The 26,858-nt window shown below is 55.1% G+C and overlaps 4 protein-coding genes across 4 annotated transcripts; 2 read left to right on the top strand and 2 right to left on the bottom strand.

Annotated features, from left to right (window-relative positions):
- Nucleotides 1-281: 281 nt before the first annotated feature.
- Nucleotides 282-3,449, bottom strand: JN550_012535 (uncharacterized protein; the record flags this gene model as incomplete). Its single annotated transcript, XM_049311022.1, has 2 exons — nt 282-2,157; nt 2,212-3,449. 2 exons carry the CDS (start codon nt 3,447-3,449, stop codon nt 282-284), a joined length of 3,114 nt encoding a protein of 1,037 aa, XP_049165497.1.
- Nucleotides 3,450-7,625: 4,176 nt separating this feature from the next.
- On the top strand, nt 7,626-9,797 carry JN550_012534 (uncharacterized protein; the record flags this gene model as incomplete). Its single annotated transcript, XM_049311021.1, has 2 exons — nt 7,626-9,408; nt 9,475-9,797. 2 exons carry the CDS (start codon nt 7,626-7,628, stop codon nt 9,795-9,797), a joined length of 2,106 nt encoding a protein of 701 aa, XP_049165496.1.
- Nucleotides 9,798-11,763: 1,966 nt separating this feature from the next.
- On the bottom strand, nt 11,764-13,169 carry JN550_012533 (uncharacterized protein; the record flags this gene model as incomplete). Its single annotated transcript, XM_049311018.1, has 2 exons — nt 11,764-11,812; nt 11,872-13,169. The coding sequence occupies 2 exons, from the start codon at nt 13,167-13,169 to the stop codon at nt 11,764-11,766; spliced, it is 1,347 nt and encodes a 448-aa protein (XP_049165495.1).
- Nucleotides 13,170-14,174: 1,005 nt separating this feature from the next.
- Nucleotides 14,175-18,255, top strand: JN550_012532 (uncharacterized protein; the record flags this gene model as incomplete). The annotated part of the gene is made up of 6 exons (XM_049311017.1): nt 14,175-14,744; nt 14,860-14,964; nt 15,025-15,245; nt 15,306-15,667; nt 15,724-17,753; nt 17,806-18,255. 6 exons carry the CDS (start codon nt 14,175-14,177, stop codon nt 18,253-18,255), a joined length of 3,738 nt encoding a protein of 1,245 aa, XP_049165494.1.
- Nucleotides 18,256-26,858: the final 8,603 nt, after the last annotated feature.

The following is a 26,858-nucleotide window of genomic DNA, read 5'->3' as shown; positions in this document are numbered from 1 at the left end:
GCACGGAAGAAACAAGAATTGATTTGGGTATTCGCTCTATATAGTTGGGTTGGTAGGTATCTTGAAAATGTAAATGCAGAATGCACCCCAAAAAAAAAAACCAAAAAAAAACACAAAGTTGTAAATCTCCAGCTTCTCTCACACACATTCCAACTCATGCATGCCCGTAGGAAAGCAAATGCTGCTACACCGTATCTATGATGCAAGTCGCACACACATACACATACACTGAAAAGAGAAACAAAAGAACAAGCCGTTGCATTTGGCATTGCCGCCTTCAATCACGAGGTACCGTTGGGCAGTGCTCTCTTGCCGGCCTTGACCGCGCGCATGGCGGGCAGCGTGTGGGCGCGGCCGGGCTTGCGGCCGATCTCCATGCACAGCATGCGGATCAGGTCCGGGTTGGCCCAGTAGGACGAGTGGGCGCCGAGCATGTTGAGGTACTGGATCTCGAGGGGCCCGCCGCCGGAGCGCAGGAAGTAGTCGATCTGGCCGTTGTCGTTGAGCAGGTACGCCTTCTGCTCGGCCATGTCCTCGCGCGTGAAGTCGTGCACCTCGAGCTCGAGCTGCGACGGCAGCCGCAGCGCCGGCGGCGGCTTGACCAGGGCCGGGTTCTCGGGGTGCGCCGCCGCGCTCGCCGACGCCCCGGGCACCATGGACCGCACCGCGTGGCCCATGGACTGGAACAGCGTCGTCGTCACGCTGGGCACGTACGCCGTCTTGAGGCTGCTGGCGTACTTGGGGTCGATGGTCCCGTTGAGGAGGTACGCGACGGGGTCCTCGCGCGCGAGCACGTTGTAGACGTTGTCGACGGCCAGGCAGCCGAAGAGGCCGGCCTCGCCGGCGACGTCCTTGGACACGCTGGCGAGGTCGGCCCCGGGTTTCTGGCGCCCTTTTCGAGGGATAAGAGCACCCCGCTCCAGCAGCAGGAAGAAAGCCGCCGGGCTGCCCAGAAGGAAGAGGTTCTTCACGTCAAACTCGAATCTGTCGAGACGTATCTCGGTGTCCAGGTCGAGTGGAGGTGTGATAGTAGGCTGCTTGGATAGAACCTCCAGAGCCATTGCACTGCCCAAGGAATGGCCGATCAGGTGCAAGCGACCATGTTTCGCAAAGCCTGGATTATTGCGACACCAGAGCCTGTACACCCGGTTGGCTTCCCCGATCAGTGCAGAGATCATCTTGGGCTTATGATGTGACATGTAGAAGGGAATGTCGAACATGATATCGGAGATCATGCCGCGCACAGCCGGAATAGTCTTCGGCTCGATGTCCTTGAGGGCGAAACCCTCGGGCATATATTCTGCCTTGTCGCCTTCCTTCATGGGACCGCCCTCCTCGAAAGACAGGGTTTGGCGCCAATTGACCGGCAGCACCATGATGCCATTCTGGCCTTCGCGTATCACCTCTTTGACTGTATCTGACCCGAGCTCGATGTTGATGGCCCTGCGGAAGGCGTTGATGGCATGGGTAAAATGAAAGCTCTCCACCCTCTCAGCCAGCTTCTGGCCGATACCATGTGCCACGAGGACTAGATCAGTGACCTGCCCTCGCTCCTTGTCATGCTTACACGCGGGGCAAACATCCTGCCCCGTACTCTCCTGCGACTGGCTCGCGGCCGAGCGCGCCTGGGGTCCCTTTGAGGCCTGCTGTTTCTTTGCGTGCACCTTCTTGTATGCCTCCAGATCGAATCCTCGCACTACGGGAATACCAATGGTGACTCCCTTGAGTATCTTCGCTACAGGACGCCTTCCGTAGTATGCCGATGGCTTCAGAGCAGGCTTCAGCAGGAACGCTGTCTTGTCGTCTTTGTACAAGACATGGTATTCTCCATATTTGCGCTGGGAAGGAGCCTCTACCGAGTTGTCCTCATTCGACATGGGCATCAAGTTGCCCTGGGCTGCCGCTTCACCTCTAAAACAACGAGCTGCGCAGAACGGGTTGCTGGATATACTCGGTTCCTGTGGTGCACCCTTGGTCTTGGCTTTTGCTTTAGGAGGAGCGGGCCAGAGTGGATGAGAGACTTTTTCTTCTCCCAGAGGCCCGACATCGACGGCACAGCGTAGCTCGTCTTTCCATGTCTCCGAATACGGTTTCAGTTCTTGATATCCCGCCTCTAGCTGATTGGCCACGGTGGTATCGATAGGCTCCATGGTATCTCTGTTGTACATTATTTAGTAGACGCTCACAAATCACGAGGTCGATTATTCATACTTGTAGAACCAAGTGGCCCGAAGCACGGCGGCTATATCATTGACCGGCGACCAGTATATCGGTTTCATTTGCAATGCAGGCAGGGACACTTCATGCAATCTCGAGACTCCTACGGGTACAGTCGCTGTGTCCTTCCTTGTTTTCCGTCGTCCTCTGTCGGGTAGGGTCGCAGGCATGTCAGAGGGGGGTTGGGGTGGCTTCATCTCAGCTACTGGCTCTTCCGGAGCCGGAGGCTTAGCATCCACTGTCGCACGAGGGAGCGAACCTATGGAAAACTGAGTTGATTCGGGGGTGCCGACCCTCACGAAGGGTTTCCCCGAGATGCCGTCATCCGGGACCGCTGGTCTGATGGGCATCGGGGTGCCCTCGTGCAGAGAACTACGGGGCGTCAACTGCGACTGAGACCTTGCGCGAGACGTTTCGCGGCTGACGGTGTCGATCCCTCGTCTGCTCGATGGCCGCGACCCGGAGCTACTCTTCTCGGGCGGTGGCATGTTCTCCCTGAGATTCGCCGGCAGGGTTGCATGGGCTAATGATGCAGCTCTAGGTCGATTCGACGGAGGGCCGGGGTTGGCTTCGTGCTCTCCCATGACTGTAGCTGCCGCGTCGGTACTGAGTCTTTCCATCTCGGTCATCACCTCGTGCGCCACCCTCTCGCGGTGCAGTGCCCTTTGGCGCCTCCTGGCCACGGCGCAAAACGAAACACGCAGCTGTATGCCAACATCTGAGAGCAGATCGGGGCAGCACAAGGGCAGGATAGTTTCGGCATCCGGAATAGCTTCGACATCTTGTTGTAGCGTCTCGGTGGCGGGTCCCTCGCGGGCATGTCTCTCCTTGTGCTTGACCGCCAGATCGTGGATAATCTCTCTCAGCCTGCCCAGGTTGAGGTCGGCTAGTGAGGGACTCGGACTGCGGTCGCGGCGCGCTTGGCTGTGGTTCCTGCGGTATTCATCGGAAGCAAGGCTCAACCAGGCCTTTTCGAGGGCATTGTTGTCGCCTTCAGAGAAAGGCTGAGGCTTGACGCTGGCGGTCTTGGCGTCCGATGAACCGGCGATGGTGGCGGTCGACAAGGGATCATCGATGGGTATCAGCGAGGTGTAGAAGAACTGAGCCTTGACCGGCGGCACAGCGTCGCCGTCGTGCGGCGTGAAGGGGCGGACGACGGGGGCGAGGCGGCACTTGGGCCCGAAATCGTGCGGTTCCAGTGCTTGCGCATAGTGGTTCGGGAGAGGCGCCATGGTTGGAGGGAAGGTTGGAGGGAAGGGGAGGTCGGGGCGCCTCGACGGGGTGAAAGGGACAGTTCAGGCTCAGGTGGTGAGCCGGGGGGAGGCGGACGAGAAGGTTCGGCGACGCTTCGTTCGCCCAGCGGCTATGAGCAGCGGTTTCGGTTGTAACTATCAGCAGGGTGATACGATGGGGCAGGTATCACGACGACGGCGAGACAGTCCAGACATGATGCGGCGCTCGCAAGGATAGGCCGGCGCTGGGCGACGTTGAAGCAGACTAGGCTCCGCTGTCAAGGACGCGGCAGCCAGACGTTCGGGTAGACTGCCTGTGTCTGTGTCTGGAGGCAAACCACAATTTCCTGCTACCTAGAGCTGTCCGGCGGGCCGGGCAGTTAGGCAGACGAGCTGGATCGCATTGTCGCTGCTGACCTGACGTGACCAGACCAGGATATATGTCTGTCGATATCCTGAGACCTCGACAACAAACAAACAAAAATCCCACTAATGAGTTACAGCACCTCGTCAGCTACGTAGTTCCGTGAGCTGCCCGTCCACGGTGGGACTGATGACGTGGAGCGACCCGACCACGGGGCACCAGCTGGGGGTGGGGCGGGATTCCGGAGCCTCGGATATCCACTTCAGAACTGTACCTACAGAAACAAAATACACTCCATACATTCCATACATTCCATGCAAACAAGGGCTCTCAAGCTGATGTTGTTGACAGAGACCAGCCAGACCTTTTCGCCGGCTCTTGATGGCCCAGTCCAGCATGTATCGAGCAAAGACCCACCATCGGAGGATGGCCATGACCCCTGTCTGCTGTCTGCTGTCTGCTGTCTGCTGTCACAGGACCTGCCAGTTTCATGGGGACACACGGCATAATTGCGCTGAAATCCTAGATGCAGGACGAGAAATTATATTGCTGCAAGGGCCCGGCCTTGACTTGCCTGACCGGTGCCCTGAGTCCTGTTCCTCCAGGTACAATTCTCAGCGGACGCCCTGCTTATCCCTGCCTCCAGGCATTCGCCGTTCGACCTGTCTTCCAGCGCTCAAGTGTAATGAACACATGCTAGTACACGGTCGTCGGCTTTCCGCAATTGATTCGAGCGCTCCCATTGACTTGTCGCCTACCTTGAAGAGAATGATTGGCTTGCGCAGAAAAACGGATCCTTGTGGCGCACACACGGCTGCTTGTCAGATCGCGTCATCCGTCATCCTTGCCTATATTTCATATGCGTCGTATTGGTCTAAGTGTCCAAGAGTTCATCTTAAGGGTAACTTTTGTCGTGGCCCTGTGCTGCCCCTGGGTTACCACAAACTCTACGAAGACCGGACCTTTTCCACGGGTTACAAAGAAGGCCATCTCAGTACGCTCCCAAGCGACGTAGCTGGCCTGACAGTCACATATCTGGTTCCACATCCAAGTAAGGGATACCTTAACCTTGACAACTTGAATCCTTGGTTGGGATATGTTACTATGGACCTCCGAATGACGCGGTCGTGTTTTTCGTGTACAGTATCAAGCCTTGCGGTGCAGGCACCAGGGGTGGACCATCCGTACGGGTGAATTTGTATCGTTGTCTTGTTAAATTACAGTAGGTAACTCACTGTGTAGTAGAACTCGGTAACTCGACATGTGTGAAGGATGAAGCAGCGCCTGTCAGCCTGCAAGCTCCAACTTAAGCGCCGCCCGGTTCCGACAGACCGGGGCTCCGCGCTTACTGCTGGGGCTTAGTTCTGATGCATACCTACCTACATACACCCGGGCCCCTCGAAACATGGACTTTGCTGGTTGGCCAGCTGCCCAGGCAGCAAGTAGGGTGGTGGCCAGATATCCTACACTCGGCTAGACCTCTGATAATCTTGTCTCGAGCAATAGCAACGCCACCTCCACCGAAGCGACCATCTTTTTCGGAATCTTAAAAGTTGATTGTCTCGATCCTAGTATTAGTGTATGGTACCTGTTCCCTACGTCCAACCATCATGCCATGGAGATAACGGATTATGGAGAAGGGGCCAGTTGGTTCAAGCTTACGATTCAGGATCAAATATGATATCACGGTGGGCTCAGATCCAAGCTGGATGCTTAAAAGATGCATTCCTTCCAATTGGGGCGGGCCAGGATGGAGAAGAAGCCTGAGGTACGTAGCCTGCCGAATCCAATGGGATTTCGCAAACCCCTCTGGTCTTTCTTTCGTACGGCTCAGTGTTTCTTCCGGTTTTGACAACTCAGCAGCTCGGCTTGATGAGAAAACATGAGACTTGTTGATCGATATGGTTGACGACTAGGGTAAATAGTCAAGAGGGGCGCGCATAGCTCCAAGTGGAGAAGCCTCAGAAGTCTGTGCGAGCGCGCTAATGCATGATATATTGAGGGATGGCAACGGTAGACGAGCTAAGCATACGTAGTAGCAGAGCTGCATACCACTGTGTAGGAGCTGGATCAAGCAGCCCGTCCATGAACGACATTGCCGCTCCCAAACATTTTCTCGGAGCTGTACTGTGTAGGTAGGCCTACCGTAGTACTCCTTCGAGGTGGGCATTGCACCATTATCGCCCGGGGTGGCAGCGTGGCTAAGAGGGCCGCATGTCTCGAGCTTCCGCGGCGGCCTTCATTGGCTGCTCCGGAGCTCAGCATATTTGCCCCTCGTTCCAACCTGTCTTAGCCTGCCTCGTCGGCCTCTTGTCACAGGCTTGCACAGGCCTATCGACCGTCTGGCTACCCTCCATCATCCTCTGAGCCGGCCTATCAAGGTTCGATCCAAGTTGCCATCGCCATGCTCTCTACTAGCCCCTGATGGAACCTTGCAAGCGCAGACGACAGAGTGCCCCTCCAGCCCCCGGCCCCCGCGATGGCGTCTTTGTCCATTGCGGCCAGGGCAAGTCAAGGGGGGGCAGGTTATTAGGTACTGCGGGACAGTGTGTATGTAGGTGCTAGGGTACTAGGTAAGAGGTAGGTATGAGCTTGCGCTTTGCTGGGCTTTGCTGGGCGGCTTGCAAATGGGCTGCTAGCTTTCCGCGCGCGCACACACACACACACAGTACAGATCCCACACAGGCCGCGACCTCCGCCCCCCAAGCCCCCCAAATCCGCGGCGGACTGTACGTCCCAGAGTTTAGCCCGGGGTGCCTCGACGAAAGTCAAACAGCGACGGCCATCGACGATTGCTACCTGGAGGAGCTGTCGACTGCTCCATTGAGCACCTCTGAGCTCTTTCCGGTAGTTGGAGATGGCCAAATCGGCCTGATTGCGGAACCAGTAAGCTGCAGTATCCATTGATCGGCCAGTAGCCCCCAGTTCCCCCAGATGCGCGCGCAGGCCAGCGGGGACCCAGTCAAGCCAGTCTACTGCAAACATACGGAGTACCATGGTAGTACGACGACAGAACGACAGGACTGGACCCTGTACATGGTACTATGTGAGACCCTGGTCACCCCCGCCCGCCGTTGGCCCAATGGTGTGAGCCACCGATTGTATCGAAACACACTGCAGATCACCCAGACACTCAAGGGTGGAGATGTCAAGCACCAGCATACTACGGGACTATCAAGTCGGAGACGACCTGTCTTCCTCTTCTCGCAGCTCTTTGTCGCTCTGGTCCGACCAGAAACCTCATCGACTCCATCGCATCTCTCCCAGCAAGGCAAGAGCAGGCAGACAGACCGAGACAGAATAGAATACACACAGACACGCACAGGGAGCTTCGCGCGAGCAGCTTCTCGGCTAGCCTTTGTTGTCATATCTGCCGCGCTTCTGGCTGCATAACAGGGATGTCGCAACGATAAGGCTGGACCTCCAATCACCAGCGACTCAAGCGTGTGAAACATCTGATATACCCTCCCCGCTTTCCCATTCCCTCTTCTGTTGACAACTTCCCTATCTTCATCTCTGCTTTCCTCCCTAATAGCTGGCGCCGTCCATGTCCACCCTGTTGCGATTGCCAATGTTGCACCGTGGAAATCCCCATCTTCAGCCCAGCTTGTAATACTACTACTGCCACTGTCGTCGTCCTCGCCTTGACCCCGCCATCTTGCCTCCTCCCGATTGGACGGGACCGATCGCGTGTGACGAAGGGGGCAAACGTGATAAGAGAATAGACCTGGGGAGCCGGATTGTCTGATTGTCAACAGCGCAGCACGGTATACTCCTTCAACGAGCAGGCCGGCGGCGTCGAGCCCAGAGCTATGGCGACCATTGCTCTCCCCAGACCCATAGCGCCCCACCGATCGTCGTCTGGCATGGTAACATTATCCTCGCCGATAAGTCTGGACACCATCAACACCCAACCACAGCAGGTGCCTTGCCCTCCCGTTCCAAACAAACACATCCCCGTCTGTCCCACGGGGCCTGCGCCTGTCCAGGAGCCAAACACCCCGCCGCCGTCTCCCGCGCAGGAGGTCGAGAGCCAGCAGGCCTCGCTCCTGTATCCTCCAGACAAATACACCCAGGTCGAATCGGGGTCGTTAGCCGTGTACAAGACCAATGCTGCCGAGGTGGCCGCTGCCCTGAAATTTGTGGCTCGGCAACCTCTGCCGGACCCCTCGCAGGTCTTTCCGTGGCTCCATGGCTTGCACCCGAGCAACCACGTCCAACAGGCCTTCTTCATTGCCCGGAAGAGGGCGCTGCGAAAGACGCCGGCGTGTCTCAGGGGCATAACAGTGGTGAAAGCCGATGGCGATCTATCAGTCTCGCGTATCAAGGGCGCTATCGCACCCGCCGAGATCCTGCAGTCAGGCTCACTCGGCGAGTTCTTGGAGGTAGACCCCAGGGAGGGCTTTTCTGTGAGGAACTTCCAGATACAGCCTGCCAAGTCGGCCATGACCTCGGATATGGTGGTCTACGGCGAGGATTCCGCGCTTGTTCGCAAGGTTGGTTGGGAGTTGGCATCGGCCCAGGTCAGATGGCGTGAGAAGCACGAAGATCAGGGGCATGCGGTCCCGACGTACAATACGTTTATCTGCACGAGCCCGTTCCGCATCTTTGAGAAGAACCATGCGGAACTGGTCTCGATCGACTCGGAGGGGCAGCTTACCGGTGCGGTCATGGACTTCTTCCATCAGGAGAGGCTGGAGATGTACATGATGACCAAGGCATCCGAGATCTCCCACAATGTCTGGCTCGGCCCCACCCCCGAGGCTGGCAGCGAAGACGAGCAGCAGTTTGACGTGTTGATCGAGTGTAGTGACTTGGGAAGGTTAAACCCGCTTGCTTTGCGTGCTATTGCTGAAAACCCAAACGCCAGTGCCAAACATTATGACTTTGATTTCCCATCGTCTGGTAGCATACTACCTCCAAGCTGGTCTCATGCCGAGGCAGATGACATACTGGAGACATGCAAATGGGTCTGGCATCTTGCCCACGGTACCTTGCCATCGCCTACCGACTTTGAGGGTGACACCAACATGGAGCAGGACGATGGGTCGTCGTCCAAGGAGAAACCAGGTCGCCCCCGCAAGATACTCATTCACTGCGCCGACGGCTACACCGAGTCGACAATGCTTGGGATTGCCTATTTCAGTTACAGCACGTTTAGACCCGTGCCCGAAGCTTGGCTCAATTTGCATACCACCATGAAGCGGAACTTCTTTGCGTACCCCACGGACGTTGCTCTACTGACCGCCCTCTCGACCCGCCTGCTCCAAGAGTCGCCCCTCTGTGGTGATCGGAGTTTGTCAGAGGTCACGGAACTCGTCCGCAACGAGCCTAGGTGGTTTGCAAACCTTGACGGGTCGTTCCCCAGCCGTGTTCTCGACTATATGTACCTGGGTAACCTGGGACATGCAAACAATCCAGACTTGTTGAGAGCGCTGGGAATCGGCCAGATCCTCAGTGTTGGTGAGACGGCCATGTGGAGAGAGGGCGAACTTGAGGAATGGGGCCCAGAAAACGTCAAAATAGTGCAGGGCGTGCAAGACAATGGTATTGACCCGTTGACAGACAACTTTGAAAGCTGCCTCGACTTCATTGGTAGGTCATCTACTACCTTCTGAGACTTCTCACATATGCATGGGTTGACTAATGGACTTTCTTCAGATCGAGGCCGTCGCAATGGCGTGGCGACTTTGGTACATTGCCGAGTTGGTGTCTCGAGAAGCGCGACCATTTGTATCGCCGAGGTGATGCGCGAACTGAATCTATCGTTTCCCCGGGCGTATTGCTTCGTACGTGCTCGCCGGCTGAATGTCATCATCCAGCCGCATCTAAGATTTGCTTACGAGTTGCTCAAATGGGAGGAGACCTTGTGCACTCGACGGAGCACGGAAGCTGAACGTGAGGAGGGCGACTTCAAGAGGGAACTTGAATGGCCCGAGATCGCTAGGGAGATCGCATTGATGAACCGTCCCTATGCCAGATGAGGATAACAGGGCACACACGGTGGGGATGGTGAGATTGCTGCGGCGATGGGTACCGGTCTGGAGAGTCGGCAGGTGCCCGGGAAGGCACCAAGTTCCGACCACCAAAATGGCCCTTTATCCGAGGCTTCGTGCTCATCGCGTCATATGTTGCTGGCAGTCTTGGCCACAGCTGGTCGGGCAGCTCGACCCTGATCAAGATATCCAAGGCGCACTAAGTCGAGGATGACACGCGAACACATTGCTTACAGAACGTTCGCTACAGCGATACGACGACGGGACGACTTTTGATTTTAACTTGTTTGACGATTGGGTCTTCTTGGAAGGAAACGATTTCTTGGGCTCCATTGGAGGAGATTGGCTCCTATGGCATATCCCGGCCGGTGCTGGTTCTGTTCATGTTTGGGCACGTACCCTGGTGACTGGACATATTTGGACCAGGCGTCCGGACAGCTTTTGCATTATACCATGTTCGCATTATGCTATTGCCAACCGGGATATCGTGGCGGGTCGGGTCGGGCTGGAGGCCACACCTGACCCGGTTCATTGTTTGGCGCAAAAGGACCGGGGGACATGAATGAAATTCCTGGAGGGGGGTGTACATGGATTTGGCACTGTACTGGGAAGGATGGGCCATCATCCCGTTTGGGTTCATGAGCAGGTACTTTTTTTTCCTTTAAATGTCTTCTGCGCACAGGATGTTGGTTGCTTTTGTAGGTTTGGATTACATACGGAAGGAACGGGGAATATACCATGACATGACCGCTACCGAACTTGCAGTTGCAATGTTTTTCTTTTGATCACGCGCGTGAAGTAGCCGTGGATACACGTTCAGACAGCCATTGTATGTATGTATGTATGTATGTATGCCTTGGAAACCCCATGTCATGACTTACACGACACGACTCCTCGTACCTCTCGCGCCGAGCCGTTACCGGGTACCCGAAGACTCGCCACAATTCAGATGCCTGCTAGGGATTTCCGGGGCCTCGGACTCAGTGACAACGTTGTTGCTTACTTGGATAATAAAACCAAGCCCGTAGCATTGCACACATAGCGCCGTTCTCAGAATGGGGTGCCTGGTTGCGAAAACAATTATATACCAATAATCACGGATGGTATAATGCATAGAATAGAAGGTGACAGATAGTGTACCTTGGAAGACTCTTGTAACGAGACGATGCACCTCGCTACCTCACCTAAAAAGAACAAGCCAAAAAGGTTCAAACCAGAAAGAAGCCTTAGCTTGAGCCATGACGCCAAACGCTTATGCATGCAAAAGATCCGCCAAACGCACAAATATACCATGCCTGGAAAGTCAATCGCCACAACTGGACTCTCAACCGGCAATGTTTCCCCATCGATGGGCGAAGACACGCGCTCCTAGATGCCCAAATCTGCAGGCGCTCCCAGCGTCTCTCACGGCCTGCCTTTCTACCCCATACTTCTCACGTGGTACTCTTTGCCGTGTGTCCCAAAACTGAAGTCGGGCTTCCAAAGCTTAACACTCCAAGCTGTTGAAAAAGTTACATGTAATGAGACGACAAAGCCATAGAGAACATTTCCAGGTCCACATTGTGCTCCATCGGCCATCGTGTCCTTGCAGCAGGCGGGAACATAGATATGCGGTTGATCGTCTTCCAGACTACTCTGCAGAGCACCCAACATGGGATCCAGGGGGCAGAGATCTTCTCCGCTCTGGGTGTTTACCCGCTTGGCCGGAATGAAGAGCGCCTGTTGTTTCGTTGGGGATATTTGCGTTCGCCAGTACGACCGTCCTACGGATTTTCAGTTGGTATATATAGCTTGACTCGTCAGCGGCCGCATGGCCTGTAGCTACTGCCAGGCTTCAAAGACGGGAAGGCTGCTGCTCATAGCCAGAGCTGGCCAACATAGAGTTGGATGGTATGATCCGCCTACATACCATAACTTCCAAGGGCGCAGGATAGAGAGGGAGGCCACTGCTGCTCTATGAACCATAGCTCGAAGCATCTAGCTTATCGTCACCGTCGAGAACACTGTGATGGTGGTTAGTCATGATCGGTCAGAACTCGTAAACCGAGATTAACCAACGTACGAGAATTGCTTCACCAAATAACCCTCGCCGCCTTGCTCCATATCAATGTTGAAAACATAAAAGCCACCGTCACTTGTCACCACCATAACTTGAGGACTGCTGCTGCTCATGGCCACGACGCTTCTCAGCTGCGGTGTTGCGCTGGCGGTGGAGCCCGGCTTCTGGGCTGCCTTTGGTATCTTGATGTGGGCAAAGTCGCGCTGAGGTTCCCACATCTCGTTGACGGCCTGGGGGAGATAACTGCCTACGGCGCCCACGACCCTGCTGCCCATGATCTGCGACGATCGACGTAGCAGGCTACTAAACGAACCGCTCTGCCTCCTATGCACGTTGGGGGTCGCGGTCGCGGCGGGCGGGTTGGCCAGCTCGGCGACATCGCTCCGGGGCGAGCCGGTGTTGCTGCTGGGGGAATCGTTTCCGCTATCGTAACTCGGACCGCGAGACCAGCGGTCTCGAGGAGAGGCAGGGGCGGCCGACTTTTCGGCCGACGAGGGGCCGGGCTGCTGGAGACGGAATATGTGGATGGTGTCGGTGGTGGAAGACACGCACAGCAGGGAGCTGGTGGCGTTGAAGGACATGCTGGATATGGAGATGGGATAGGTGCCGCGGCGGAACTGGAAGAGCTTCTGGCCCTTGGGGACGCTGAAGACGCGGATGATGGTGCCGGTCTCGCTCGCGGTGGCCAGCAGGTTGCCCTCGTGGTTGAGGGCAATGCACGACAGGGGCGAGCGGTGGGCCTCGATGACGTTGACGGCCTTGAGGGTCAGGGTGTCGTAGATCAGGACGTCGCCCGAGGTGACGGGGGTATAGAGCGAGGCGGGCGGGGCGTGGGAAGGGCGGCGGTCCTGGCCGTCCTCGCGGGGCTTGGGGAGGGGGTAGGCCAGGTAGCAGTTGTCGGACGAGGGCGAGAGGGCGCAGATGGCCTGGGGGTTGGGGGAGGTGGGGATGTTGGTCAGGAGCGACATGTTCTGGATGTCGTAGAGGTAGATCTCGTCCTCGAGCACGACGGCCAGGCGCTTCCGGTTGAGGCGGACGGCGAGGACGGCCGAGGGGAAGGTGAGCTCGCAGATGACGGAGGCGCGCTTGGTATTCTGGATGATGAGGTGGCGGGGCGACAGGATGAGGGCGACGAGGGAGGTGGAGAAGAGCATCTCGATGATGGCGATGTTGCCATCGTCGCTGCTGAAGATCTTGGAGAAGGGGTCGGTGTGGTAGATGCGGAAGCCCTTGGAGGTGCCGACAGCCAGACAGCTGTGGTCCTGGTTGAAGGTGATGAAGTTGAGGGCCGAGTTGGACATGTTGTCGCCGTCGTCGCCGTCGCCGTCGGTGTCGGTGTTCTTGACGGGCCCGGCCGAGGGTCGAGTGTGGTGGACGCGGAGGGCAAGGACCCAGGACCCAGGACCCAGGACCAGGACCAGCAGGAGGAAGAGCAGGATAGAACAGAGAGAGCGCGGGCGCTGGGTCTTTGTCCGGCTACAGATGCAGGCACTGGACGTCTGTCTGCCTATCCGTCTTGACTACGGGCCGGGTGGTGGTGATATGAAGGCTGCCTGGTTGCGGCGGTACGAGACGGAGGACGGAAGACGAAAGCAGGTCACGCTCGACGAGAGCGGTCGGTCGGCCGGCTGGGCTGGTTGGAGGAGGCCGGGGGGCGGGGGGGTTGCCGTTCAACGCACAGGGACGGCCAGCGGTGTCATGCCCACACCAACAGCTACAAGGAGTGTCTCAAAGTTATTGGGTTCCCCTCCAACAGTCAGTCGCAGTCGGTCGGTCAGTCCACGGCTCTTGGTGGCATGAATATATCGAGTGGTTGGTTCAGTTTAGTCTACGGGTGGACAAGGCAGAGAGGGTGAAGGTGGGCAAAGTGGGGGGGGGAAGCTCCGTCAGTCGACCAGGGACAGCTCCAAAGTCAGTCAGTCAGTCAGTCCGTCCGTCCGTCAGTCACAGGCCCATGCCATCCCATCCATGGATCCCATCCAACCATCCAACCATCCAGCCATCCAGCCATCCAGCCATCCATTCTTACCATACCCATACGGGCAGACAGGCAGGCAGGCCATAGATCCGCTCCACCTTGTCCACTGGCGGCTCGAACCCACGCTGCATGCGCGTGCCCATTCGTGCCCCATGGTACTATAGTAGTCAGGCTGTCAGGGTACGTAGTCCGTTACTCTGCGTACTCAGTAGTCGGCATGGGTTGTTTGTCCATGTCCATGTCCATGTGCTGATCCCCACTGCCCCCGATCCGGCCTACCGCACGCACGCGCCATGGTACAACGCAGTCGCTTTGCTCGACGGGATCCATGATACCTGGCCAGGCTGAGCGCCAGAAGAGCACACAGCAAACCGCCAACCGCATGCTCCCGATCGATGAGTTTGCGTCCAAGCCACCCCGCAAGGCGTATGTAGGTAGCCTGCCTCCTCAGCTACCGCACCGCCCTCTCTTATCCCCTGTGCGCGTCTGCTACAGTGCAGCGTGTTGCCTCGGCTCGCCCAGCCAGGTCCCCATTGTTAAGCCAGCGTGCCCGCTGTTAGCACCGCAGGCCTGGCTGGTGGGGCCCGCCCCCATCACCTGGGGCGCTATCGAACTTAGCCGCGCTGTGGGGTCCAAGGTACCAATTTTCGCAAACCTCGTTTCTTGCATATTCACAGAGGGACCTGGGGGACGGGCGCGCGCCAGCGGTGCCCAATCAGAACGAGCAGAACGAGCCGCCGCAAAGAAAAATGCCAACCCGATTTCGTATACTCCCACTCCCTACCATCAGGCGGGATTTGGCAGACTGGCCGCTGCGATTGAGAGCAGCCCTGGTATTGCGTCTTCCGAGGACACAGGGAAACCATTCCAAGCCATATATCGCCGCCGACCCCAGCCAGTAAAACCGCCTGCACGGCACCGGCATATAATCCATCTCCCTCCTGGGGTATATACTTTCCTAAACCGTCGAATTTGTATATAGCACCGCTGCAACTCACTTTTGGAACCTATAGGACCTGCCACTGGGCTATACAGCCAAGATCATGGTTTCCAAAGAAAAGAAGCCCCCAAAGGGCCGCTCTGTCAAGGAGCGCGCCCAGGATGACTTGGTCATGTCGGTACGTCTCCGCCGAGCCCTGCTCTCACACTCTCCTTTCCAGCTGACAGCCGTGTCCTAGACAAATAGTAGCAGCATTGTCTCTAAGCGGAGTGTTGAGCGCATATACTACCCAGACGAGCCACACTTCTTCCGCTTCTTCGTCAAGAAGTTTCAAAGGCGCTCGCCTCTGATCAACAGGGGCTATCACCTCAGGCTGCATGTCATTGATGTTGCAGTCCGAAACTTTCTGAAACGACCCTCTGCTAAGACAAAGGTTGTCATCAACCTCGGTGCTGGCTTGTACGTTCTCCGCTTGCCGTTCTGATCCATAAGCATATGGCTAACAACCCCATTCCCAAGTGACGTGCTGCCCTGGCAATGCCTCACCAGGTATGCTGATGACTGTAAAGACGTCATCTTCGTCGACGTCGACTTCCCTGATCTTATGACAAAGAAGCGAAACGTTGTGAACGAGACGGCCGAGCTCAACTCCATACTGACCAACCTGCGGCACCCGGACGATCCCGTCTTGATGCTGCAGAGTGACCAGTACGTCCAGATTGGGTGCGACTTGCGCGAACTCGACCGCATTCGGCTGGCAATGGAAAAGGTCGTCAGCATCAATGACTGCGAGTTTATGTTTGTTGCAGAGGTTTCCATCACTTACATGGAAACCCAGGCCGCCGACTCAGTCATCCAGTGGGCCAGTTCTCTTGGACAAGGTGAGAACACCCAAGTATCCTTCGGCGTGCCTCGATTCTAATTCGACAACCCACAGCTGAGTTCTGTCTATTGGAGCAGATTCTCCCAGACGGCCCAGACCACCCTTTCGCCGAGACAATGTTGCGCCACTTCGACAAGCTGAAAACTTCGCTCAAATCAGTAGCATCGTATCCGGATCTCGAGGCCCAGAAAACACGTTTCATTTGTCGCGGGTGGCCGGATACGCACGTTGAAACTCTGTGGAGCGCATGGTCCTCTGAGAAGTACCTATCGTCACAAGACCGGCAGAAGCTCAATGAGGTCGAGCCATTTGACGAATGGGAAGAATTCGCCATTTTCGGTGGTCACTACTGTGTTGTGACTGCACGAACAAGCCAACCAGCCGCCGAAACGCCAAGAGGCAATGTTATGTCACTAGAGAATATACCCAGCCTCCATGTCGCTTCGCAATTCGGCGACCGTGGTAAACCATGTCACCGACGTTTTGGAGCCTCAATGGCACTGGAAAATAGTACCGGAGACCAATTCATTGCTGACGCATTTGGGCTCGGGAATACCAGCCGCCTCAAGTCTCTTGACCTATACCGTTCAGATCGAACAGTCAGAAGTGTGAACCTGGCCTCCACTGGGCCACCAAGCAGGATGTGTCACTCAATTGTGGACTTGGGCATCCACGGAAATCTTCTCGTCGGCGGTCGAGGGTCGCCTTCGAGCCCGCTGAAGGACTGCTGGCTCTTCGATAAAGCCAGAAAGTCTTGGTCCCAGGTTCACGACCTCCCGACGCCATTGTATCGACATGCCGCCACCAGGCTTGCCAGTTCAGGTCTGGCTCTCGTTGTAGGCGGCAAGACAGGCTCTGCCTCCGTCTTCGGCGGCTGCTTGATATACGACCCCGAGAAAGGATGGATCGAGTGTGAAATTAAATCAGAGCCGAAGTATACCCCCGCTTCTGGCGCAATTCTGGTCTGTACCGGGTCAACCTCAACCGGTTCGCTCAGTGAGGATTCTACATCAGTCATCTATCAGGGTATCTTGGCCGGTGGTCTTCTCGAAGATGGCACCATGGCCACACAATCGTTCTCCTGGGAGCTCAAACATTCGGATGCATCAGGGCCCACCATCACATTCACCCCGATTACCAACTCCGATGAAAATGGTCAAGACACTGGAATTCCCAGTCTCCTGAGGAGATACGGTTCGAGTGCGGTTCTTGATCAGCAAGGCCACCTGTTCGTTATTGGCGGAATTGTCGAAGATAAAGTCATTCCCCATGAACTTGAGATTTTGCTGCTTGACATAACAGGTCCACAGCTCAGACTTTTGGGGGCTGGTACAGCCGATTACGTGTCAGATTCGGCAACAGACACCATTCCTCGGCCGTTGCTGATAGGAATGTCTACATCGCAAATTGCCGATGGACGAGTGTTGATCACTGCAGGTGGTGCAACCTGTTTCTCGATGGGGACGTACTGGAACAAAGGTTCTTATACCTTGAAATACCCTCGCACACACCAAGCATCTACGGAGACCCTCGAGTATCGGAATACTTGGATATTTCATGAGACGGTCGAGCTTGCGGACAGCTCTGTCTCCCAGCTGAATGGAAAGCTGGACAGTCTTGGTTTGAAGCCATCGCTAGTCACTATCCCCAGGGTTCGACTTGACTCTCCAAAGGCTTTCACGGAGGTCTTAAAAGCGGGCAAGCCAGTTGTCATCGAGCAAGCGAACCTTGGGTGTTGCGTTCAAAAGTGGACACCCGCTCATCTTGTCAACCAGATTGGAGCCGACCGCAAGGTCACCGTTCATGAGGCCACTACGGCCAAGATGGATTTCAACACCAAAAATTTCAGCTACGTCACCAAGGGCTTTGGAGCATTTGTCCAGGAGCTCGAGAATGGGGGCAAGATGTACCTCCGGGCTCTCTCTGAGGAGCAGCCGGCCGACAGACCTGCAAACCTGGGTGAGGACTTTCCCCCTCTCGCAGAAGAGTTCCAACTACCTGCCGAATTGTCATTTGTTACGGAAAATATCCACAGCTCCGTTTTGCGAATGTCTGGGCCAGTCAACATGTGGCTTCATTACGATGTAAGTTTATCATTACGAGGTCAATAAGCACCAATCCACTGAAAATGTCCAGGTGATGGCCAACATCTACTGCCAGATAGTCGGCTCAAAACGTCTGATTCTTTTCCCGCCAACCGATGTCACCGAACTGTCTTTCGGTCCCGGGGCCTCTAGCTCCAGCATCAACGTATTCGCCGAGCTTGAGACCACGTCCCTGGCCAATACACATCCTCATGAAGCAGTGCTGAATCCCGGAGATGTTCTATTCCTGCCGCCCCTTTGGCTGCACACAGCAGCACCACAAAGCAACCTTGGTGTAGCTGTGAATGTTTTCTTCCGCAACTTGGAAGGCGGTTACTCCTCTGGCCGCGACGTTTACGGAAATCGTGATCTCGCTGCCTACGAGAAGGGGCGCCAAGACGTAGCACGGATAGTCAACGCTTTTGGAAAAGTTCCTCACGACATGAAGGAGTTCTACGTGAAACGGCTGGCCGATGAGCTCTTGACTAAGCTGCATGACTAGACGAGCCCACGACATGTCATCCTGTCTTTTCAATTCTCCGCTTCAGCAACTTATGTCTCGATGTAGTTGATGAGCGTACATGGCTGCTCTCCCCCACCGAACGCAACCGCTATCTCAGTCGCGGGAACATGGTGGTCGCTTGGGAAGCTTGGCCACTACGTCGATGAGGCAGCAGGGAAGAAACGGACAAGGAAAACCCCCGCAGGTGCTACAAAGACAAGCCGAGGCGAACAAAGCCAAGAGTTAGCCAGTACAGCAGCAGCAATACAATCATTGTGCGAGAGCAGGTTAGGTCTGTGTTGCCAGCTTCTCACTAAATCCGCCAGGAATGAATTCAATGGTAACACGACCGACTGTGAGCACCATCCAAAGGCCCGGCCTGGAATGAATCAGGCTTCCTCGCTACGAGCTTAAAAGTGACGATCCAGCCCCTGAGGGAGGACTATGGGCCTACGTATGTCCGTACGCCCGCAGTGGTACCAGCGTGAGTTTCTCGGTAGGATGCCCCATAATGGCATGAAGTCAACATCAACACAAGCCCAACGACGCAAAGCGCAATCACGAGATAAAAGTAGTAGAACCACATGAGGCCGCCCTAGGTGATCCTAACGGTGGCAACGAGCCGCCCAATTTGTGGTGCCGAGGCCCCACGATCCACGCATAAAGCCGAGCAGCTCGTTGGCCGGCTCCAGGTTGCCGAACCAGGCATTCCATGCAATGTCCTCGATACCATTGTGGGATCTGGGGAAGGCCATGCTCGGCTGGAGCGCGCCGAAAAGGCGGTTGTATGCACACGGAAAGGTTGCCCGCGGGCCGGGCCAAGAGGGTCTAGATGGCGACGCCACGCTGCCCAAGGTGGCAATGGATGACTTTGGCTGAGAGGGCAGCAAACAAGTAGCCGGTGAAGCTGGAAAGGAAGAGCATGGATACGAGCGTTTTAAGGGAGTCGGAGTATGGTTTCATCTCGGTATCGCATCAGTACCTCTGACTGCGCTGTACGACCTTGTGATATTCATGAATAGCGAATCACAATTCCAGTAGAAGTACCCTGCGTTCCCATGATTGCGCATGAGTAATTATTAGGCTTGCGAGCGATAACAAAGGCGTTGGTCCTGGTCTGGCACCATCACAGAAGTGAGTGGTCCTGCGAGACTTCCAGATGTCCTTTCTGTTGGCTCCCTTTCCGAGATCAAGACAGGGGCCTTAACCGGATATTCAAGGCCCCTGACCCGCACGTTCGCAGAAGCCTTGGCCTCGCTGCTGTCGGAAGGTCTGGGCTTGCACAGAGCAGAGGTGCCATGAGGAACCGAAAAGGTGAGGAAACGCCGTCATTAAACTTGCGAGGTTATCGAGACTGACTCATGAGGAACAGAATTGAGATAATTGTTAGGAACGGCGCTCGGCATTGAGACTGTCCATACGCTATAGTTAGCCAGCCTGGAGAACGGAAACGAATCCACGGAGCAGGATGGCCAAGTGATAAGGGACCCAGGGGAGGGACGCCGTCCAATAATCAATTCAGTGACTGCTTAAGTGCGCCCACAGACGTAGATACGGCATGGATATAGGACAACTTTTGTTTCGAGGAGTTATTTGGGTAGCTTCCTCACCCACGGCATACCAGCCACGTGATAGCCAACTTGCACCCTAACCGAGCATGTTTTGACTACTAGGGGAGGAAAGAAGTAACGTTCTAGTTGATATCTTCCTCATGCCTTGTTTCCTTAGGTCTTGAGGGATGAGATTGACGAGGAACAAGGTACCAGTGCTTGTCTTGTCTGACGCAAAAAAACTCGGGTGCCTATCCCGCTTGATGCTGCTCAGATGCCTGTCCCAATCTGGGTGGTAGCTATGTGGACTGCCTATTACCCATGCATCTCTACCGACGGTAGTAGATGATCAAAGGCATTCAAGTATAGCTATTTGTACGCTCACACATGTTTATGTACTCTATGAATATTCCTGGAATCCCAGTCACTATATGCCGCGATGCTGGAGGAAATCGTGACTGGCCATTTGAGTGCTCTTACTATAAAGCAAGAACCTATCAACTGGCCGACGAAACAGATGCTAACGATGAGTAAAATGAGCCGTCGAATTTTCCAGTTCGAATCTGATAATCCATTGAACGCTGGCGTGTTCCAACTGTATCTCATAGCTGTTACGGCCGATGAATTGGAGATGACAACAAATGATAGCTCAGTGTTAGCATTTTGACTGGCCAATATTTGACTAATTTGAGGCGGCTCTGAAGATGATCAACGTCAATTGCCTGTTCGAGAGATTATCCATTGCCTTGTTGTACAGTGCCTTGCGAGCAGCCATCATAGACACTAGGAGCAATCATGCGGCGTTCTCGGAGGATCAACGACGAATTTCACTGTGTCTGGGGATCGACCGACGGCGTCTCTTCTTAGCAAAGATGGACCTATCATAACTGCCATCGGAGCCAACACCTTGACTTGCTTGTCGCGGGTCTTGTCACACTTCATTGTGTGGAAGCCAAATTCATCAAGCTCCTCGCCCCGGGAGTGTTGGGAATGGCACGAGAGTGACCAGTCTAAGCACTTGAACCCGATAATACTTTCATCAGTTCATCCACACGATGATTATTGTCTCAGTTCACTACGCTATGTTCTGGTATATTGGACAGCAACGGCAATGACAGATACGGACTTGAAATGGCAGGAAGCTTCCGAGAGATGGGCTCAACGCCAAAATTTCGACATTGGGAGGTTTACTTCAGCGTAGGACACTCGGGGGAGGCGCGTAGATTGCCTTTTCCGTCTGGAACAGCTCCTTCACAATACCGCTAACGCAGCAATACATGATTGTAGGGCAGGCTCCATGTGTTGTATCACCTCAAGAGGATGTTAGCATTACGGAACTCAGGAACGCACCCCGGCTTTCATTTGGCGTTCAAACATGATCGGCGACTGGATGTAAGCGGCGACTGAACAATCCAGGCTGTCTTGATTGTTTCCTGCAGCAGACCCTGTACAGACATCGTTGAGAGCCAAACCCCCTGAATCCGTCTCATATAATCACGAATCGTTCGACTATGAGATAATTCGTATTCTTTCGGCCGTATCTATTCTCTAGTCATACATACCAAAATACATCCAGTGCCTTCTTGTCACTGCCTCCGGACCAATGACTCATTCACCTAGATACCAGTTCCTTGGGCAAAGCCAACCAGTGTTCCAACAATGACCATGATCATTGGCTATTAAGTCTAGCCTTGGCTAGACTGCAGTCATCCCCCTTTCCCATTCCTGGGCGTTGTCATTGTTTAAGGAAAATATGCACCTACGATACCGGAAGTTGGGTCAGCCCGAGAAGCGCTGTAGCATAGCCTGCTTATCTGAGCTGAAATCACGGTCCACCAAGGGTGGGCACTGCATCGGCTGGTGAGCATCGTGATATTTCTTCGCAGAGTTCAGAGGGTTACATTCCCAGCCTCTGAACCACGATCTGCCAGAAAGCACACTAATATCAGTATATTCGTCAATGCCACCCAATTCGAAGCCTATGGGTGGCTATGCCATTGCTGCGCCTCTGTTGATAACAACTGGTGATGGCACCCTGTTTGGTCCCGCTTAGTGGAACATGGGCCTCATTGCATAGCAAGAATCGTGGCGCCTGCTGGCTACTTCAATATTCTACGAACGGAATCGGCGCTCTTCTCAAGTTGGATATATCCTTCCTCACGAGGGCGAGTTGGCATCGGGTGATCCACTCTTGAACATTTGTTTTCTGGGCAGGGACGACAATGCCCCTTCGACAGTGCCTTTTACCAAGTACTTGAGCCACCCCAGGAAAACATGGCTCTAACCACACGAAGGAGGATGCGTTATAGAATCACACCTATCTCGTGTACATGATCGCCGAGGGAGCTGTACATAGCCTGGAATGTCTGCTTGGCGACGCTACTTGCAAGATGCCCGCACGATACTTCTTGACGCTTGGATACTAATCAATCCTTCGTGGTGGCACAAGCTCAGCGGTAATTCAACAGTTCAGTAGCCAGGATGATGCACTTGTCACAACCATTGGGCGAAAGCAAGATGTGAGTCTGTACTTTCGCCTTCACGAGGAACGCAAGCAATCTAGCGGCGCGGGCTTAGCAGTGTCTCGACCTGTCTGACTCTGGCTGTGATTCCTCCCCAGAGGTACACCCAATGCCTTCTACCTGCATCGGGAGGCGCACTTGCCGTGTACATAAACATACCAGTGATAAGCATCCCAAAAGGCGGCGCCTGGCCGCCCGGCGGGCCCCTACGTTGCATCACACAACATCAGCCCTACGGAATATGCCATTTCTTTGAAGAAATGGTGCTCCAGCACAGGGAGACACGCCACAAGCTTACATGAGCGTGAGCCAATCGGCAAATGTGCATTGCCCGCAGATTCGAAATGACCACCTCGCTGGGTGGATTTGTTCTAGAAGGTCTAGTAAGCAGAGAAAGTGCAGCCGCACCACGATCTGCACCTTGAACCACCGACCAGGCAGGTAACACACTATACAACCTACACATACGCCATCTGGGGCTCAGTGCAGCTACATGATAACGATTCAAGCGGCTGCGACCCTGCACAAAGGACGTTGCATCATCATTCTTGAGCTCGACGGGACAATTGCAAGTCAGCGTATTCCGGAGCAGGGCGGGAAATACTGCTGCCTGGAAAACGGCACCAGGGGTTGCTCATTAGCACGCAACAGGCCATGCCGTTTGCAGAACGCTGCTGTCCAGCTGCATGTCTTCGTCGTAGCAGAGATTCAGCATGGGCGAGTTGGAGATCGACCCGCAGGTCTGGGTGTGATCACGGGAGAGCTGGGCGGAATACGGTGTACTATGGAAGAAGGATTCACAGTCGGCGGGAGACAAGGGTAATGATTGGACGGCCGCATTGTGACGAGCTTGGCCATGAATGGATCCCCGCCCAATCCCGAGTGCGAGTGCTGCAGCACCGTTGGATCTAATTCGTGCTTGAATGGCAGCAGATGACTGCATTGCTTCAACATGAAATCATATCGAATCCTTCAAAGCTGTTGCAAGTCCGGAACTGGGACCGCGTGGGCTGTCATCCATGTCCGCCCCGGCACTCTGTGGAACGGCACTCTGGAAATCACCCGGAAAACCCCCCAAACTCCGCGTCTACATCTAAGTCCTGCAACGGGAAAGTGCCATTTTGATTCCGGGCCTGGCTGTCTCATCACAAGCTGCATGACGTCTTTCTGGAGCGCCCTTGAATCCGCTGGCTGAGCCGGACAAGACGCCAGTTGAGCCAGCTGTATGTAGGTGGCATTGCATGCTTTCTGGTGCCGGCATGGCTTCGCTTCGGGTGTAGATTATATCCGTGGCAAGCTGGTACCGGACTTAGGAGTCTACAGCAAACCGCTCCGCCGAGACTACAGACATGAAGTGGTGCAAGACGATGTGACTGGGTTTGAACATTGTCCTACTTGCGATCAGACTGATGGTGGTCGCTCTCCTCATCACGAACTCGACACACGAGCCGAGGGTTCTCAGCCGTTTTGGTTGGTTGTTAACCCATTGATGGTTATTCAACCAGACAAGGATCCCAGGTTGTCTGCGTTGCGCGGTCACATCCTTGGATTGACCTTAGGAGAGCCTCGCGCAAGACGTTGCTGCTATTCTAGCTACCATCACAATTAGACGCGCTATCATTAGGTAGGTGTATTAGGTCAGCGTCCTGTGGCTCTAGATTCGTATTGTATTGTCAAGTCATGTCTTGCGCATCGACTTCGTGGGTCTAGAGAGAGAGGAGGCGGAGCGTGTACCCAAACAAGTTAAAGTGACTTGGTCAGGCAGTTCCGAACTTAGCCAGGTTCATGCCGTCTATACGATGCAGCGAATAGAATTTGAGCACGACGTAACACAGTGACTGGACCCTTTGGCACCTCGCGGCTCGTGTTTCTCTGCACTGGATTCTTGAAGTACGTCTAGGACTCGTCACAGATGGAAAGGGAGGACCAGGATCTCTCATAACGCGCGAGAGCCCTCACTCACCGGTCACCATCCTCGGTCACCACCCAATCCAAAAAGGCACGTAGGCGCTCAAGTCTGAACAGGCTTCCTCTAAAATTGGGTTTTCGGGTCAAAGGGCTGGACAAGAACAACAAATATCATCGGCAGTCCCATGGGTGAGGGACTATCAACGGTGTTCGGGGTGGTTTTGGATCGAGGGTGACCCGAAACGCACAGCACTGGGTGAGCTAGGGTCACCGCTAAACCGACAGATTCAAAGGCAGACAGACGGTCTCAGGGCCTGAACAGGGGTGGCTGCGCGCTGATGCTGAGATTTAACGCATTCCGATTGGATTGAAGCCTTCTGCAAGAGGCGAGGGGACCAATCGCAACCCCGATCTGGTGCTTAAAGAACGGGGTTTTGGGAAAATCATAAGTTGACCGCCCTTCCGCGATTGAAATGGCGGGCCGCCCTCATCCCATTTCATCACATTATTGATAGCGAGGACCCGCAATTCGAAGAAGCGCGCGGCCGCCGCAGCCCTCAACCGGGGATACTGCCATCAGGGTCTTGAAGTGGCCGCCTCGCCCGCTGTCGCCTTGTCGTCCAGGCTTGAAAGGGCGGGATCTGGGGGCAGCCCAACTGCACGGCGCCGTGTTGAAGCAGCGGAAGGGCGACATAAGGCTGAACGCACGTCAGCACCTTCTTTCGTAAGTACCCTGTCCCATGGACACAAGAAAACGTGGGATGAACCGCTTGACTTGGCCTCCATGGACCTGTCAGCACCCTGTGTGTTGGACATGATCAAGCTTCAACTCGGGGGAGTGTGTTTACGGCCCCCGTCTTCGCCTCGTGGCCGTGAAGCGCGGAGTGTTTATGCAGTTGGCGTTTCTACATGAATAGTTCTGATGATTATAATCTGGCGCGCGATTTGCCGCGGAAGCTGACTTGGGGAGATAAGTAGTACTGATGGCATGTCTCATTCGACACACACCCGGGAGAGAGCTATACCCATTGGCCTGCGTTTCATCGGAATCTGTCACGGCCGCCGCAACATTGCTGGTCGCTGGCAGAAGCACCTTATCGGGCTGGTGAGGATCTGTGTATGCATACGTATCTAGCAAGATGAGGCTGATCAACAAGCCAAGGGCCGTTTTGCTAGCTGTGATTGGCGCTGGCCGTTACACTACAATAGGTCACCGGCTGTGGCTTTTGGTCTGAGCTACGTAGCCTCTTGTCTCATCAATGAGGCTCTGGTGCGGACGAGAGGCGACGTGACATGCCACCTTGCCATCACACGGAGACAAGATGAAACATTTTCACGATGCCGTTGGTTCGCGAACCTCCGGAATTGGATTGCCTCGAATCCAGTCTTAGGGGACCCCCTGTCTTGTTGATCAATGGGGAGCAGGGGACGAGTTTGCGATCTTATCATTGCCGGCCGTCACTTGACTGGACTCTCTGCGAAGGTTTCGGTCCGCGCTTGAAGAAGAATCTCAGGTTACTCAAGCCAGCTATTGACGCGGCAAGTCATAAGGCTCGTATTACATGACGGGTTGAAAGCAACACTATACTGTTACACAAAACAAATACCTTGCAGATACTCAGCCCTCGAATGCAACCGATAAGCCGCAGTACGTATGAGTGTACGAGTGACGGACGAGTGGGCTACATACTATGTAGTGTGTACGAGCGGGGAGGGGACGGGCAGCCTTGGATTGACTTGGCTGTGTTGGGTGTACGCTAACTCTACTATCTGTGAACGACGTGCAACGGGTTGGCTCCGCGTGTATACCAGTCGGAAACGGGCCAATCGTGAGCGGTGCCGTTGGGCAGCACCCCTGAGACCGGTCTTGGCAAGTTGGGGTCCTACCATGGAGACATGACCAGGGGGCTAGGGTAGGCTGGCCTCGTCCCAGGCGGGTCCTGCATTGCACTTTTCGACGCAGGGATGCAGGAGGAGACCTCTCTAAAAACGGATCCCAAAGTACTGCCCCAAGTACCTTGCCCTCCACCCTGACCTGACAACTTGATGGGTTGCTGCCATGCAACTCCTGTGCAGAGTGGGTTTCGCGCGCTGCTGCTGAGCTCGTCGCCCAATGTATGGCAGAACCGTCACGCTGGGTCACCCCTGATTGGACGCCGGTCCGCCCTCCTCTCAGTCATTTGCTCATGCCCCTCTCCCGAGGTCGCGAATGGCATGATTTTCTTCCAGCGACCCTACTTACCCTGTGGCCAGCATCGCCTTGGCACCTGACGCGACAATCCCGCCCACCCACATTGATTGCCTAGTTCAGGCGGTAGGCGCCCCTTGGAAAGTTTAATCTCGAATGGAATTGGTTTGGGCCATAGCATTTCCCGTTGCTAACAGATCGCCGGTCATCTCTCTATGTTGGCGTGTTGCAGGAGAGACTGGAGGCAGATGGACGATGGGCGGGCTGAGCAGGGCGGCGGAATCAGTCACTGAGCGACGGAGTTCGGGACAATGGTTTGTGCTTTCCTCAGTCATACCCAGCGAGTCCGGTCCGCACGCACGTACATAGCCCCGTGGTGATCCGTAGACTGGCCACGAACCAGAGGCCATGCTTTTCTGGGTCTGTAGACTGTCG

Source organism: Neoarthrinium moseri (genome assembly GCF_022829205.1).
Source record: "Neoarthrinium moseri strain CBS 164.80 chromosome Unknown scaffold88_Wmoseri_CBS_16480, whole genome shotgun sequence".
Lineage (NCBI taxonomy): Eukaryota > Fungi > Ascomycota > Sordariomycetes > Amphisphaeriales > Apiosporaceae > Neoarthrinium > Neoarthrinium moseri.
The sequence above is the reverse complement of the archived record's forward strand: the minus strand, read 5'-3'. Positions and strand labels throughout refer to the sequence as shown.